Source organism: Loxodonta africana, chromosome 17 (assembly GCF_030014295.1).
Source record: "Loxodonta africana isolate mLoxAfr1 chromosome 17, mLoxAfr1.hap2, whole genome shotgun sequence".
NCBI lineage: Eukaryota > Metazoa > Chordata > Mammalia > Proboscidea > Elephantidae > Loxodonta > Loxodonta africana.
Genome location: NC_087358.1, coordinates 60191172 through 60209518, shown reverse-complemented (window position 1 = coordinate 60209518; position 18347 = coordinate 60191172). Strand labels below are relative to the sequence as shown.

At 38.0% G+C, this 18347-nt stretch overlaps 1 protein-coding gene across 4 annotated transcripts in view; it reads left to right on the top strand.

Moving 5' to 3' along the window:
- The window catches only part of VWA8 (von Willebrand factor A domain containing 8), a 473608-nt gene that overhangs the window by 116383 nt on the left and 338878 nt on the right, over positions 1-18347 (top strand). For all 4 annotated transcript variants that reach the window (XR_010318190.1, XM_003412602.4, XM_064270072.1 and 1 more), the window contains exons 10-12: positions 1078-1209; positions 2655-2789; positions 2879-2956. Coding sequence is in view for 3 of the 4 variants with exons in the window: in XM_003412602.4 (XP_003412650.2) it covers positions 1078-1209; positions 2655-2789; positions 2879-2956 (345 nt within the window). In the remaining variant the exon portion in view is untranslated. The remainder of the gene's footprint in view (positions 1-1077; positions 1210-2654; positions 2790-2878; positions 2957-18347) is intronic.

Below are 18347 nucleotides of genomic sequence, written 5' to 3'. Positions count from 1 at the left end.
AAAAATTTTTTATGGTGGCACAAATAGACAATTTTTCCTAGGTTTGGGGAAAAGAGTAAGCAATTTGCCTTGAGTGTTTATGGCACCAAAATGAAGACTTGAACTAGGTTGTTAGTTTTAGAATGTTGAGGTTGAAGACCATTTTCTTCGCAGAAACCGGTTTTCTATAGTTATGTCATTTTGTTGAAGAAGTGATGATACGTTCTTTCACTGAGGTTCAATCCTTTTGCTATAGTGATACTGTTCCAAAATTGTTGTAGGAATTTTCAGGGGAGGGGCATAATTTCTAACTATTTAATACAAAAAATGAATTCAGCTTTTCCTGTTGAACAGGCTGCTATCAGTAGGACATAGGATTTAATTGATTTTCAATTAGTATTCACATTTTTCACATACTTACATGTGGTTTCTCAAGGCTTTTTTGATATAACTATTTTGAAGCTGGTATGAGGGGGTGTATTCAGTGTTAGAACATTGATAACTGGCCCACATTGAGAAAGAAACAATGGTCTTGCTCTTTCAAATTCAATTGGACAAATATTGAGAGACCCACACTGTGGAAGGCACTGTACCAAATGCTGTGCAAGATTGATTGTTAGAGTTTATTTTCATCAGTTAAGCTAACCATACACAAACTATAGAATGCTGTCCAGTAAGTTCTGTTTGCCTGAATTTCAGGCAATATATGGACTTTAGTTGGTTGAAGAAATCCGCTGACATAGGCCTTATTTTAGCTTAGCCTGTTTTCAAGGGTCTTACCATCCTTTTCAAGGAAACTGGAAACTTTGGTTCTCGAGAAATGTAGGCTAAGAACTTCTGCTGGATTAGGAATCCAGGAATTCCTTTTCATGTTATTTAGTAAATCTTGGGGACCATTTTCATATCACCTTTAGCAGATGGTTTTAAAGGATAGTATTAGGAGGAACAGGAAAAACATTTCTTTAATTTTTTCAACCTCTAATTTTATAATACAGAGTGAGTATCAGTTCTAATTAAATTAGAATCTTTTTTTCTCAAGATAACCACCATTAATACTAAAATAAAAAGTAAGTTACACGATTTTCTTGTAATTTACAGCGCTTTGAACTCCAGGATTCCAGAAGCTCTATACTTCCTAAAGAGATTGTGAGAGTGGAGAGGATGACTGAAAACCATGTCCCCCAAGCTTCTGTGACTGTCCAGATTGCAGAAAAAGAGGTAACCATTAAGGTAATGAATCACAAGTTTTTACTTTCTAAGACGTATTTTATTTTTCCATTTTTATGACTTAAATTTTGTTGATGATCCCCTTATAAGTTACCTTTAGCTCTGTAGCTCTGTGTCTGTACGTCTGTGGCTGCCTACACTAATCTTAGGCAGGACTGCACAGATGCTTCTGGAGCCACTGAGGGAATGCCCTGTGAGGCTGTTGCCCTACTCTGCAAGGGTACTGTTTGTGTCATGCCTGGGCCCAAGGTTGAGACTATTCCTGTGGTGACGATGGCGGCTGCCAGGCTTCTGGGCTGTAGCAGTGGTGGGAGGAGGAACAGGAAAGGTGGCTGGGGGAGGAGGTGGAGCAGGGGTGAGTGGGGCTGAAAGAGTTTAAAACCAGTTAAGGGGAGCAGGGAAGGTAAGCAGGGGGAAGGAAGCAGATGGTGAGTGTGCACAGTGGCAGAGACCAGGTGCAGCTCTTGGAGACCAGGTGGAGCACATAGGATTGGTGGCAGTGGAGCCAAAGTTTTTGTTTGTGCAGTCCTTCAGCACAGCAGTGGCGGCACAGGTCCCAGGCCCAACCAGTGACCATCCTGCACATCTCTTTCCTATATATAATACAGTGTTTCTACAACATCCAAATCACATAATGTCCTATTTCACAGTACATATCATGGATGTCAGTTGACACATACCTGTATGTTCAAAGGCGTGAAGTGTGAGCAAACTTTCATTATTTGCGTCCCTTTAGTAATGACTTTCTAGCTTCAGTGCCTCCAGTCCCTTTTAGTTTGTCTTCCATGTCACCACCAGGATGATCTTGCTTAAATGCAGATCTGATCTTGTCACTTCCAAACTGTAATTCTTTAGGGGTCGCATTGTGTATACTGTGATCAAGTCCAGAGCCCCCAGCACAGCATGGAAATCCTTTCCTGATATGGCCCCCGGGAAACTCATAAAAAAGGAACGGGAAGTAAACGGAGAAGTAGGTGTGAAGGGTGGGAGGAGAGATTTTAAGAGTGGATGCTTCTGAGTGGCAAACTAAGAGTGGAGGAGGTTTGTGGACATGGCTTTGAGAAAGCAGGAGATCGTTGTTGACTTTAGAGAGACTCAGTGGACTGACTTCAATGTTGCACTTATGACTGGAATTTGGAAAAAACTTCATTCTCTAAGAGTGATGTTGTTATTAAAAGTTATAAATAGTGTGAAAATGACCTGACTCTTAAGAAAATATCTGACAGAATAAGGATTTAATTTTAGAGGGATGGCTGATTTAGAAGTTCAGTGAAAATGAGCATCAGATCTGTGAATGAGAAAGAGTTATTGCTCTATAGAAATGTCACTAACAGTATAGAACTGAGTTCAGCAAGGAATGACTGGGGGCTTTTAAATGGCTATATGCTTTAAGTTACTAGTATTTTGAGAAAAACAAATGCTAATTGTATTTATCTGCTTAATTTTAGGTGCCAGCCGGGACCAAGCCATTAAGTCAACCTTGTACCTCAGACCATTTCATACAGACTCTAAGCCATAAGCAACTACTGGCTGAAATGATGCAGTCTCACGTGGTTAAGGACATATGCTTAATTGGAGGAAAAGTAAGAATGGCAGCATCCCTGCAAACTTCTGTTTCCTGACTTTTGGTTGTTTCGACATAGCCCATGAATGATTGTGTTTGCATTTGTAGGGCTGTGGAAAAACAGTCATCGCTAAGAACTTTGCTGATACCTTAGGATACCACATAGAGCCCATCATGCTCTATCAGGTATGGTGTTTATTTTTAGCACTTATATTATAAACGTATACATTTGGATCATCAGTAGAATTTCTAAGTGTCCTTCCTGTTAAATTATGACTTATCCAATTGTTGATGCAGATGAATACCTGAAACAACAAAAAGAAGAAACAACAAAGTAGAGTGCAATTATAATTATTTGGAACTTTTGAAAGTGCGTTCCAGGACGCCTGGTGTGGACTATGTTCCAGCGTTTGTTTTTCAGGACTGATGTCATATTATGCGCTTGTGTGTGCACGCACACAAATGCATACACGCACACACACCACTTATTAGCAATTTAGAAATCTAAACAAATTGGGTTTCAGCTGCAGTGAGAGGTAATAGTCTTTTGATAGATTATTTTGGTAGATATACATGTTAGTATGTATAGTATGTAAAAAGACAAGCTTAAAGCTCACATCCGTCAGTGTAAAATTTTCTGTCGTGTATTTTTTGTAATGGTCTCGTCTAAGACATCTTTATCCTGCTAATTTTTTTTTATTATTATATATGTAGTCTTGGGCTGTTTATGATACCCTCTTGTAGAAGAGTGTCTATTTTTATTCTTTGTCTGAAAGTCATTTTGGAAGTGGGCATAATACTGTTTGCTTACATTTTAGGATATCTTTGTTTTGTGCTTTTAGTGTATCCTATGGTTTCCCTTTTTTATTGTTTCTGACTCTGAATATATTCATATTAAGAATGGTCTTATTTCAGAACTACGACACTTAAACTACTGTTTGTTGTGACCTTAGATCATAGAAAATTTTATAAGCTGTTCTTATTTCAAAGGATTATGTTAAGATGATTCCATTTGTGCTGGCTTTTTTTTTTTTTTTAAGGTACTTTGTGCCTATTGGTTGAACTGGCCAGAGTTTAGAAGTACTTCCAGTCATACAGTATTGGTAACTTTTAGGCTATAAGCAAACGAATCTCTTCTAAGGGAACGTGTGAAGATTCTGATTATTTTTTCTCTCATTTAGACAATTTAATTCTTTCAGAGCACCAAAGTACCATTTAGGATTTTAAGTTTCATTGAAAAGGGTATTAGAGACAAAGTCTGACTTTGTAGAATACTGTGGTGGATCCATACTTCTATTATTTTGTATAGTTTTCATAACACATTTCAAGACAGACAGGACAGAGTTTGAAAAGGAGGTAAAGGTAATTAAAATAAGTGATTGAAGAGCTTATAAAGTTAAAATATTTGCTAAAAAGTATTCTAAGGTCTAAAAGACATGATATCTAAGAAGAAGCATGTGATCCAAGTTTATAAAACCACAAAGCACACGAATTAGGGTGAAGAGACTTAAATTGGTAGTGATACATTGAGTCTTGAAAAATATATATGGAGAGAAAGGAAAATAAATTTCTATATTGGCAGATCTTGGAACACACAAAAAATATATTTTGAAATGAGTTTTAGTAAACTGTTTCTAGATCTACGGGATTTATTTGAGGGAAATCAGGACGTTTTTAAGGGGATGTCTTAGGCTGGGTTCACTAGAGGAATTTAGAGAGATTTGCTGAAGTGATGAAGTTGGAGACAGAAAATACAGGGGTTAGATCAAGACTGAGTGTTTGGACATGTTTAGTATGAGATGCCTATCAGCTATCCAAGAGCAAGTGTTGAAGAATTCAGGAGTTTTTTTTTTAAATTTATTTATCATGCTTTAGGTGAAAGTTTACAAATCAAGTCAGTCTCTCATACAAAAAGTTATACACACCTTGCTATGTACTCCTAGCTACTCTCCTCCTAATGAGACAGCACAGTCCTTCTCCCCACCCTGTGTTTCAGTGTCCATTCAACCAGCTCCTGTCTTGCTCTTCTTTATCATCTCGCCACCAGACGGGAGCTGCCCATAGTCTCATGTGTCTACTTGAGCCAAGAGGCTCACTCCTCACCAGTATCATTATCTGTTTAATTGCCCAGTCCAATCCCTGTCTGGAGAGTTATTTTGGGAATGGTTCCAATCTTGGGCTAATGAAAGGTCCGGAGACCATGACCATCAGGGTCCTTCCAGTCTAAATCAGACCATTAAGCCAGATCTTTTTACGAGAATTCAAGATCTTCGTCCCACTGTTCTGCTCCCTCAGGAATTCCCTGTTGTGTTCCCTGTCAGGGCAGTGATTGGTGGTAGCCAGGCACCATCCAGTTCTTCTGGTCTCAGGCTGATGGAATCTCTGGTTTATGTGGTCCTTTCTGTCTCTTGGGCTCATCTTTACCATATGTCTTTGGTGTTCTTCATTCTCCTTTGTTCCAGGTAGGTTGAGACCAATTTATGCATCTTAACTGGCCGCTTGCTCACGTTTAAGACCCTAGATGCCTGTCACTAAAGTGGGATGCAGAACGTTTTCTTAATATATTTTGTTGGCCAAATGACCTAGATGTCTCCTGAAACCCTGGTCTCAAGACCCTTGTCCCTGCTACTCTGGCCTTCGAATTATTTGGTTGTATTATTTTTTTTTTTTTTAGGAAACTTCTTTGCTTTTGGTTTAGTCCAGTTATGCTGACTTCCCCTGTGTTGTGTGTTGCCCTTCCCTTTACCTAAAATAATTCTTGTCTACCATCTAGTTAGTGAATATCCCTCTCCCTCCCTCCCTATCCTCATAACCATCAAAGACTATTTCCTTCTGTTTAAACTTTACCTAGAGTTCTTGTAATAGTGGTCTCATACAATATTTGTTGTTTTGAAGCTGACTAATTTCACTCAGCATAATGCCTTCACAGATTCATCGTTGTTCTTAATCATTGCATAGTATTCCATCGTGTGAATAAGCCATAATTTATCCATTCATCTGTTGATGGGCGCCTTGGTTGCTCCCATCTTTTTGCTATTGTAAACAGTGCTGCAGTGAACATGGGTGTGCATATATCTGTTCCTGTAAAGGCTCTTATTTCTCTAGGATATATTCCAAGGAGTGGGGTTGCTGGATCATGTGGTAGTTCTATTTCTAGCATTTTAAGGAAGTGCCAAATTGATTTCCAAAGTGATTGTACCATTTTACATTTCCCGCCAACAGTGTATAAGTGTTCAGCCTCCCCACAACCTCTCCAACATTTATTATTTTGTGTTTTTTGGTTTAATGTCAGCCTTCTTGGGGTGAGATGGGATCTCATTGTAGTTTTGATTTGCATTTCTCTAACGGCTAATGATCATGAGCATTTCCTTGTGTATCTGTTAGCTGCTTCTTTGGTGACTTCTTCGATCAAGTGCCTGTTCATATCCTTTGCCCTTTTTTAAATTGGGTTATTTGTCTTTTTTTTGAGTTTTTACAGTATCATATAGATTTTAGACATCAGACACTGATCAGAACTGTCATAGCTAAAAACTTTTTCCCAGTCTGTAGGTAATCTTTTTACTCTTTTGGTGAAATCTTTGGATGAACATAGGTATTTGACTTTTAGGAGCTCCCAGTTATCTAGCTTCTCTTCTGGTGTTTGTGCATTGTTAGTAATGTTTTATATACGGTTTACGCCATGTATTAGGGCGACAGCACTGGGTTGTTTTGTTTTTAGCGTTGTCCTTATTTTTTCTTCCATGATCTTTATCATTTTAGATTTCATATTTAGGTCTTTGATCCATTTTGAGTTCATTTTTGTGTATAGTGTGAGGCATGGGTCTTGTTTCATTTTTTTGCAGGTGGATATCCAGTTATGCCAGCACCATTTGTTAAAGAAAGACTGTCTTTTCCCCATTTATCGGACTTTGGGGCTTTGTCAAGTATCAGCTGCTCATATGTAGATGGATTTATGTCTGGATTCTCAATTCTGTTCCATTGGTCTATGTATCTGTCGTTGTCCCAGTACCAGGTTGTTTTGACTACTGTGGCAGTATAATAGGTTCTAAAATCAGGTAGTGTGAGGCCTTTCCACTTTGGTCTTCTTTTTTGGTAATGTTTTACTTATCTGGGGCCTCTTCCCTGTCCATGTGAAGTTGGTGATTTGTTTCTCCATCTCATTAAAAAATGTCACTAGTATTTGGATCGGGATTGCATTGTATCTGTAGATTGCTTTGGTAAAATAGACATTTTTTAAATGTTGAGTCTTCCTATCCACAAGGAAGGTGTGTTTTTCTACTTGTATAGGTCTCTTTTGGTTTCTTATAGTTTTCTTTGTATAGGTCTTTTACGTCTCTGGCTAGATTTATTCCTAATTATTTTATTTTTTTAGGGGCTATTGTAAATGGGATTGATTTGGTGATTTCCTCTTCGACGTTCTCTTTGTTGGCGTAGACGAATCCAACTGTTTGATGTATGTTTACCTTGTATCCTGATACTCTGCTAAACTCCTCTATTAGTTTTAGTAGTTTTCTTGAGGATTCTTTAGGGTTTTCTGTGTATAAGGTCATGTCATCTGCAAATAGAGATACTTTTACTTCTTCTTTGCCAATTTGGATGCCTTTTATTTCTTTATCTAGCCTAATAGCTCTGGCTGGGACCTCCAGCACAATGTTGAATAAGAGTGGTGATAAAGGGCATCCTTGTCTGGTTCCTTTTCTCAAGGGGAATGCTTTTAGACTCTCTCCATTTAGGATGATGTTGGCTTTTTATAAACGCCCTTTATTATGTTGAGGAATTTTCCTTCTATTCCTATTTTGCCAAGAGCTTTTATCATGAATGGGTGTTGACTTTGTCAAATGCTTTTTCTGCATCAATTGATAAGATCATGTGGTTCTTGTCTTTTGTTTTATTTATGTGATGGATTACATTGATTGTTTTTCTAATGTTGAACCATCCCTGCATACCTGGTGTGAATCCCACTTGGTCATGGTGAATTATTTTTTTTTGATATGTTGTTGAATTCTGTTGGTTAGAATTTTGTTGAGAACTTTTGCATCTAAGTTTATGAGGGATATAAGTCTGTAATTTTCTTTTTTTTTAATGGTGTCTTTACCTGGTTTTGGTATCTGGGTTATGCTGGCTTCATAGAAAGAGTTTGGGAGTATTTCATCCTTTACTATGCCCTGAAATACCTTTGGTAGTAGTGGTGTTAACTCTTTATGTTTGGTAGAATTCTCCCATCAGGCCCAGGGCTTTTTTTTTGTTAGGAGTTTTTAAATTACCTTTTCAATCTCTTCTTTTGTTATGGGTTTATTTAGTTGTTCTACCTCTGTTTATGTTAGTGTAGGTAGGTAGTGTATTTCTAGAAATTTGTCCATTTCCTCTAGGTTTTCAAATTTGTTAAGGGTAAGAATTGAAGAAGTTTTGAGGAAATGTTGAGGAAGTGTAGAAGAATTGGTGGAATACCAGTTGAGATCTTTCAACAAACGAATGTAATGCTGGAAGTGCTTACTCATCTGTGCCAAGAAATTTGTATGACAGTTACCTGGCCAGCCGACTGGAAGAGATCCATATCTGTACCCATTCCAAAGAAAGGTTATTCCATGGAATGTAGAAATTATCAACAATATCATTAATATCACACATAAGAAAATTTTACTGAGGATAATTCAAAAACAGTTGCAGTGGTACATTGACAGGGAACTGTCAGAAATCCAAGCTGGATTCAGAAGATAGTGTGAAATGAACCATATCATATCTGATATTAGATGGATCTTGGCCAAAAGCACAGACTACCAGAAAGGTGTTTACCTGTGTTTTATTGACTGTGCTAAGGTATTCAGCTGTGTGGATAATAAAAATTATGGACAGCATAAGAAGAGCGGCACTTCTAGAATACTTAATTATGTTGATGCTGAACCTGTACATAGTCCAAGAGACAGTCGTTCAAACATAACAGGGGATACTGCATGGTTTAAAGTCAGGAAGGATGTGCGAGGGCTGTAATCTTTAACCATACTTATTCAATCTGTATGCTGAGCAAATAATCCTAGATGCTGGACTATATGTAGAAGAATGTGGCATCAGGATTGGAGGAAGACTCATCTGCGATATACAGATGACACAACCTTGCTTGCTGAAAGTGAAGAGGACTTAAAGCACTTACTAATAAAGCTCAGAGACTACAAAGACTACAGCCTTCAGTATGGATTATACCTCTATATAAAGAAAACAAAAATCCTCATAATTGGACCAAATGGAGAAAAAATTGAAGTTGTGAAGAATTTCATTTTACTTAGATCCGTGATCAACACCCATGGAAGGAGCAGTCAAGAAATCACCCCAGATACCCTGCTAACTCAGAACTGAAGCCACTTCTGAAGTCCACCTTTCAGCCAGTGATTAGACAGGTCTGTAAAACGAACAATAATACATGTGAGGAACATGCTTTTTAGTTCAGTCAAGTACTCGAGACCAAATAGGCAACATCTGCCCAAAAATAAAGACAAGAAGGCAAGAAGGGTCAGGAAAACTGGATGAATGGACACGGAGAACTCAGGGTGGAAAGGGAAAAGAGAGTGCTGACATATTGTGGAGATTGCAACTAATGTCACAAAAGAATTCATGTATAAAATTTTTGAGTGAAAAACTAATTTGGGCTGTTAACTTTTGCCTAAAACACAATATTAAAAGAAAGAAAGAAAGAAGTCAAATGACATATTGCATTGGGCAAATCTGCTGTAAAAGACCTCTTTAAAGTGTTAAAAAGCAAAGATGTCACCTTGAGGACTAAGGTGCACCAGACTCAAGCCATTGAATTTTCATTTGCCTCATATGCATGTGAAAGCTGGACAACGAATAAGAAGACTGAAGTATGATGCCTTTGAATTATGGTGTTGGTAAAGAATATCGAATATACCATGGACTGCCAGAAGAATGAACAAATCTGTCTTGGAAGAAGTACAGCCAGAATGCTCCTTAGAAGGGAAGATCACATGAGACTTCATCTCATTTACTGTGGACATGCTCTCAGTAGGGACCAGTACCTGAAGAAGGACTTCATGCTTGGTAAAGTAGAGGGTCAGTGAAAAAGAGGAAGACCATTGATGAGATGGATCGACACAGTGGCTGCAACAATGATGCTCAAACTAGCAACGATTATGAGGATGGCACAGAAACAGGCAGTGTTTCGTTCTGTTGTACATAGGCCCACTATGTCCACAGGGCTGCTGTGAGTCTGAAGTGACTTGATAGCACCTAACAACAAGAACATAGAGAGATTTATTTCAAAGAAATGACTCATGTAGTTGTGGAGGCTGTCAAGTCCCAAATCCATTGGTTAGGTGTCAGACCAGAGGCTTTTCCTGTCTTGTGGTTGCAGAGGCTGAGAAATGCAAAATCGGCTCGTCAGATGGCAGGCTCTTAGTTCACAGGGTTGCAGTAGCCTGGCGAGACCCTAAATCTGCAGGTCAGGCGGCCAGCTTCTGGCTCATATCCCAAGAACCAGGGGTCAGAGGATGACGAATTGGATGCAGGATTGAGAGACCAAAAGTATTGCCAGAACATCCATATATATATTGGATGTAGGCCACACCAAGAAGGAAACTCCCTTTTCAGCTCGTTGGCTGCTCACATCAGATCAAAAAATGGAGGATGATGACATAATATCTACCAAACCAGTGAGAATCATGGGCTAGCCAAGTTGACCTTGGCCTTAAACGTCACAGTGGGCATGTCTTTAATTAACTTTACTGAGGATGTTATGAAGAATACTTTGCCTTCTTATGTAATCCCTCCTGTTGGTGTCTTTGAGATCAGAAGCCAAATGGCTGCCTCAGTATGCTAGTTCATTTATCTTTACTCTTCCACAGTTCATACTCAAATTGGTCTGAGGGTGAGCAATTTATCATATCACTAATCTCTTCACCATTGACCTTATAGTTTCCATTGAAAATACTTTTCTACCAAACAATGGGGACAGAATTCCGGAATCATCAATATATTTCGTCAAACAAGTTAGATTTTAGCATAAATATCTTAGATTTCACGTAGAGCTTAAGGATAAATACAAGCATATATTACCTTCCCAGGTGCCATTGCTTTGAAATCATATGGAGAGCACCTGTTGAGTACAATATTTTTTTTCTCTTTGACTTATCCCAATTTAGTATAGTTTTATTCGTGAAGTTTTATATATGAATATTTTCTTTAGTATAAAAAAAATTACACTTGGATTCTAATGAAAATTGAAGATACTTTATGCCTCTTCAGTTTTTTTCATGCAGAAGTGTGTCTCTATCAGGTTTCTTTAGTCAGTTTATTGTGATTTTTAAACTGTAGTTGTAAAGTAGCCTGAGATCATAATCTTGAACTGTGGATTCTGTGTTAATCTCATCCTGCTTATGAGTTAAAAGAGGAACCAAGCAAGAGAATGTGTGTGGATTCATCAGCTCAGGTCTCTCAGCTCCGCTCATAAATCACTCAAAGTATCCTGCCTGGAGGATATTGTTATGGATTGAATTGTGTCCCCCCAAAATGTGTGTATCAATTTGGCTAGGCCATGATTCCTCGTATTGTGTGATTATCCACCATTTTGTCATCTGATGTGATTTTCCTATGTGTTGTAAATCCTACTTCTATGATATTAATGAAGTGGGATTAGCGGCAGTTATGTTCATGAGGCAGCACTCAATCTACAAGATTAGATTATGTTTTAAGTCAATCTCTTTTGAGATAAAAAAGAGAGAAGCGAGCAGAAAGACATAGGGACCTCATACCACCAAGAAAGCAGCACTGGGAGCAGAGCGTGTCCTCTGGGCCCAGGGTTCCTATCTTTAGAAGCTCGTAGACCAGGGGAAGATTGATGACAAGGACCTTCCTCCAGGGTCAATAGAGAGAGAAAAGCCTTCTCCTGGAGCTGGCACCCTGAATTTGGACTTCTGCCCTCTTAGACTGTGAGAGAATAAATTTCTCTTCGTTAAAGCCATCCACTTGTAGTATTTCTGTTATAGCAACGCTAGATAACCAAGACAGATGTTTTCTTAGTATGTGAAATAATTAGTTTAAGAGGCTGAGAATAGATTTTCTCATATTTTGGAGAGTGACAGTATGCTAACAAGAAAAATATTTCGTTGTAATGCTCTGTACTTTCCTGGTCGGTTTGTGGATGGATCAGCCCGAGGCGGAAGTTGCTAACGTTTGGCTTCCTGGTACACTTCTGCTTTATGAAGTTAGTCTCTTCTCTTTCTGCCGCAGAATAAGGTCATTTAACTGATCTATCTTATTAATCTTCCAGTTGAAAAACATGGGTGATAAGTGAAAGACACATAATGTTCCTGTAAGAATATTTTGCCTATCATCTGTCTACCTTGCAGATGTCCTGCACGAATTGGGAAAACTGATGCAGAGATAAGCAAACTATTCACTCATTTTGAAACCCCCTTTTCTTTTTCCCATTTTGCTTTTTGCTCGTTAATCTGTAGAGAAATATCTAGGAGAAAAGTGGTTTTTTGAAAGTACAGATTTGGAAAAGCATAGAGAACTGTAACTGTAGCATGTTTTTAAAGTGAGTTTGTTTCTCTCTTTACATGGCTTCCTTCCTTGAACTTCATCAAAGCACATACTAGGCCCTGTATTGACATTTGCAGATTTTGTAAACTGTTAAATCATTGGTTTTCATGATAGAAACTATGTTCTTGGGGACATATATAAGACTCTTTTTCTCAAAACTATGTATTTATTTATTTTATTGATTTACCCTGGAGCCCTGGTGGGGCAGTAGTTAAGAGCTCAGCTGGTAACCAAAAAGTTGGCAGTTTGAATCCACCATCTGCTCCTTGGAAACTTTCTGGGTGCACTTCTACTGAGTCCGGTAGGGTCACTATGAGTCGGAATTGACTCGACAGCAATGAGTATTGATCTCCCTGGGAAAGAGGAACTAAATTAATAGGATTGGCTAATGAGTTTTGTCATAATAATATAGCCCATATTAATGATCAAATTTCAAAGGTTTGACTCAACATAGAAAATTCATTGAGAATAAGTGACCCAACATCTGTTTTCCTAGAAGATGTGGAGACTGCCCTGTTATTTGTACATGTATAAAGCTACAGTTAATCTGTGGTTTTGGCTTATTTTTAGACTTGACTATTTTTAGAACTGGCTTTCATATGAAAACAAAACAAAACCAGAGCTTTAACACAAAATTGCGGCAGTACGTAAAATAAGTTTTATAATAGGTTATAAAAATCTTAAATCATTTGGCTGGAGTGTTAGGTCAGATTCTTTTAACCAGTTATTCTTTTTTTAGTGTTGAAGCCAATCATTTCATGTTATTGGAGAAATACAAATAGTTATTCTTTTCCTTCTCTACCAGATAAGGTCATATTTCCAGTTTTCTTTCTATACTATCATAAACATCATCAGGTCTGAGATCTCTTTATTCTGTTTAAGAACTAGTTGGATCAAAACTCAAGTTGAATACAATCAAAATTTTAAAATTCAACAAGTTTATGGGGCTTTTTTAATGAAAATAATAACTGTGTAAAACATGTTGAAGTCTTGGGATCATCTTTGACTCCTTAGCTATTCCTGTATCTAAATTCAAACCAAGTCCTTTCTCCCACTTCTGTCTAGTCTAAAACCTCCATTTCTTCATGTTTATCCAAATATAGTGAAACATCTTTCCTTCTTTGATTCTCTATTGTTTTCATTGCTCTACGTCTTGAATGTTTTCTCTCATGAAAATGTCAAGATTTCTGTATCAAATTAAGTAGTTTATAGTCAAACTTAGGAGACTGACTTTTATATTCTGTAGCTCATCCTGTTATCTTGCCTTTTATTTCACAATCTGCCCTACTCTCCGTCCCCAATATTTTTGTTTTCCCACATAGAAGAACATTCATAAGACTATCCAAGAATTTACTTCAACTTTTTCAAATTTATTTTATTATAAAATTTACTTGCAATAAGCCATCACAGAGCGTATGCCACTGGTCACATCAGATCTTTAGAAGGTTGACTGGAACAATCCTTTTCAAGGCTCAGGCCTACCACAGACTTCTGTCTCTATCTTCTTCGATTTCTCTATGATAATGGTGTTGCTTTGGCTTCTGCTTCCTCTATGTCCAATATATTTTACGTTTATTCCAGTCCATCAGAGTTTACAATTTAGTGCCTAAAAAAAATTAGCAGAATAAAATTTTCCTTCTAATTCGAAGGGACATTTTCATCATACCTGATTTCACATTTCTTGTCTGCATGTAAGAGGCATGCTAGAAGAGGATCAGTAAGTATTTGTAATGTTCTTTGGATAATTTTATAAGCAAGTGAAATTATGACATGTGATAGTATTACCCATCATAGTAAGATGTAAATATTGTACTTAGTATGGAATAGTTATCTCAGTAAGTTGTATTAGGCTACTAATGAGCGGGTATCAATTACCCATGCACGGAATTTTACGAATTAAATCATAAAGCCACAAACTTACCCCACTAAGTTGCCTCTCAGTTGTACTTTACTGAAAACAATAGGATATGGATGACTTTGTAAGGTGTCACCATTATTGGAAAACGTTATTCAAGTTTATGCTAATTGTAGGTCACCATTATAGTTGTGGCCTGTGTACATTAACACTTTATAACATTTCTGCACTTCTTTTTTATGAATGATAAAGTAAATAATCTAACATGTAATGAAGGAACCTCATTTAGGTAATTAGTTTAATTTCTTCTCTTAGCATAGCTGTGTGCTTTATTTATTTATTAATTTTTATTGAGCTTCAAGGGAACGTTTACAAATCAAGTCAGTCTGTCACATATAAGTTTATATACACCTTACTCCATACTCCCACTTGCTGTCCCCCTAATGAGTCAGCCCTTCCTGTCTCTCCTTTCATGACAATTTTGCCAGCTTCCAACCCTCTCTACCCTCCCATTCCCCCTCCAGACAGGAGATGCCAACACAGTCTCAAGTGTCCACCCGATACAAGTAGCTCACTCTTCATCAGCATCTCTCTCCCACCCGCTGACCAGTCCCTTTCATGTCTGATGAGTTGTCTTCGGGGATGGTTCCTGTCCTGGGCCAACAGAAGGTTTGGGGACCATGACCGCCGGGATTCCTCTAGTCTCAGTCAGACCATTAAGTCTGGTCTTTTTGTGAGAATTTGGGGTCTGCATCCCACTGATCTCCTGCTCCCTCAGGGGTTCTCTGTTGTGCTCCCTGTCAGGGCAGTCATCGGTTGTGGCTGGGCACCATCTAGTCTTCTGGTTTCATGTAAAAATGCCACAAACATTTTTATGTATATCTTTTAGTTTCAAGATAAAAGTGGGCCGTTCAGTAATCTCTAGTTATTGTATTTCATTGACGCCAAGATATCATTGATTGTAAGACACACCGTTATTTTATTTACTTCTAAGAAAAAAAGGAAACCCTGGCGGTGTAGTGGTTAAGAGCTCCAGCTGCTAACCAAAAGGTCAGCAGTTCAAATCCACCAGGCGCTCCTTGGGTACTCTATGGGGCAGTTCTAACTCTGCCCTAGAGGGTCGTTACGAGTTGGAATCGACTTGAGGGCAATGAGTTTGGTTTTTTGGTTTGGAAGAAAGAAAAAGCACTCCAATTAAATTATGACCTATGACTTTATCGCTTAGAATTTTTATTCTTATTGAAAGTGCTTTTTTAGACTTAATTCAGATCTTATATCTCTTGTATATGCGGAAAAAGAAAAATATGAATGTAATAAATGGCTGAATTATTTGTAAAAATTTTTTACTTTCAGAATTTGAATTTTCTGAGGCACTTTTTGACTCAGTCATGGATGTCACATTGTTTCACATAATATTCTGTGTGTCCCCTGTGCTTCATCAAGAGCAGAGTACTCTTCCAGGATTTTCTTCCTAGCTGCTGACCACCATTCCCCTGATTTTGATACTGGTATTTCTTTGATTTTAGCAGAAGGTATCAACAGAATGTTTTCAAGCAACAGCTAGGTCTCATATTCTTTCCCCAAATCGCCCTCAATTTGTTGACTAAAACATGAATGGATTACAATTTTCTTTTCTGCCAATTAAAACAACTACAACAACAACCAAGTTGACACCTCTGCAGGCAGTGATGACTGGCTGGACAGCAGCTGTTGTAAGACTCTGTCTATTAGAGGACCAGACTGGAGAAACCCAGAGAGTATGGACCCCAGACACCCTTTTAACTCAGTATTGAAGTCACTCCTGAGGTTCACCCTTCAGCCAAAGATTAGACAGGTCTATAGGGCAAATAGAGCCCTGGTGGCACAGTGGTTAAGAGCTATGGCTGTTAATCAAAAGGTCAGCAGTTCAAATCCACCAGCCACTCCTTGGAAACCCTGTGGGGCAGTTTTACTCTGTCCTATGTGGTCACTATGAGTCGGAATTGACTCGACGGCAGTGGGTTATAGGACAAACAATAACACACATGGGGGATGTGCTTAAGAGTTCAGCCATGTATATGAGACTAAAGGGCACACCAGCCCAAAAGCAAAGTCGAGAAGGCAGGAAGGGACAGGAAGACTGGAGGGATGGAAACAGGGAACCTGGGGTGGAGAAGCGGGGAGTGTTGACATATCACATGGTTGGCAGCCAATGTCACAAAAACAGTCCGTGTATTAACTGTTTAATGAGAAACTAGTTTGCTATGTAAACTTTCACCTAAATCACAATTAAAAAAAAAAAAAAAAAGATTTTGCCCATTAAAGACTTACCCTGATGTCAGAGATATAAAAATGTAAAAAGTATGTATCTTGGAATTGATAAATTTCAGAAATTTATTTGTCTCTCTCACCCTTATTTTCTTTTTGTATATTTAAAACATTAGCATAATTTAAAAGTCAAGATTCTACAAAAGATATGCTCAGAAGTGTCGCTATCCTTGCTCCCATGCCCTTCCCCTGGTTCCCACCCACTCCATTAATATCTGGTTATACTTTTCTATATTTTGTTTTGGAAAAATAAGCAGAGGTATATATATATATACCTTAAATAGAAGGTAGCATACTATATGTCGTCTTTTACTCTTTGCTTTTTTTCACTTAACAGTATTTCCTGGAAGTCACTGCATATGAGTTCATTGAAATCTTCTTCACTTTTTTTTTTTTTAATAACAGCTTATTTTTCCATCGTACGAATGTACCAGTATTTATTAACCCAGTGTACTGTATATGGGCAATTCGGTTGATTACAGCAGTTTGTAATTATAAACTAAGTTGCAATAAATAACCTTATGCATATGTATTTTCATATTATTAGAGGTATATCTTCAGGATGGAAACCCTGGTGGCATAGTGGTTAAGTGCTACAGCTGCTAACCAAAGCGCCAGCAGTTCAAATCTGCCAGGTGCTCCTTGGAAACTCTATGGGGCAATTCTACTCTGTCCTGTAGGGTTGCTATGAGTCGGAAGCAACTTGACAGCACTGGGTTTGGTTTATCTTCAGGATAAATTCCTAAAAGTGGGATTGCTGGGTCAGTATGTGAATGTATGCATAGTTTTGTTAGATATTGTCAAATATTCCCCTATAAGGTTTGTACCATTTTGCATTCCCCCCAACAATGCCAACAGAGAGGACTGTCGAAGTTTTAAGTGTTTACCAATCTGATAGTTAGAAATGGTATCTGTCATGGATTGAATTATGTCCCCCCAAAAATGTGTGTATCAGCTTGGTTAGGCCACGATGCCCAGTATTGTATGGTCGTCCTCCATTTTGTGATTGTAATTTTCTGTTGAGAGGATTAGGGTAGGATTGTAATACCACCTTCACTCAGATCAATTCCTGATACATGGTAAAGGGAGTTTCCTTGGGGTGTGGCCTGCACCACCTTTTATCTCTCAAGAGATGAAAGGGAAGCAAGCAAAGAGTTGGGGACTTGACACTAGCAAGAAAGCAGAGCTGGGAGCAGAGCACATCTTTTGGACTTGGGGTCCCTGTGCCTGAGAAGCTGCTCGACCATGCGAAGATTGAGGACAAGGACGTTCCTCCAGAGCCCACAGAGAGAGAAAGCCTTCCCTTGGAGCCGACGCCCTGAATTTGGACTTGTAACCTAGTAGACTATAAGAAAATAAATTTCTCTTTGTTACAGCCATTGCTTGTGGTATTTCTGTTAATGACAGCAGTAGATGACCAAGATGGTATCATATTATTTTTAATTTCCATTTCTTAGAATAGAAATTGAACATTTTTTCTATTTTTAAGGGTCGTTTTTATATCTGTTCTTTGTAAGTTACCTTTTTATTTGCCAACTTTATATTGATATTTCAGTCTTTTTGTTCCCTTTATTTTTAAGAGCTCAGTATATTAGGGAGGGTTTAACCTTTCTCTGTGATATATATTATGTATATTTTCTCTTGGTTTGTCATTTGTCTTTTGACTATTATTTTTTGCTGTGTAAAAGTTTTTTTTTTTTTTTAATTTTTATGTAGTCAAATTTATCAATTAAAAAAATGCTTTGGAATTTTGAGTCATGGTTAAAAAGTCTTTGTTTATACTACGTCATGGAGGAATTCACCCATGGCTTTCTTTTAGTACTTGTATGGTTTCATTTTTTAAATGTAGATGTCTGATCCAGT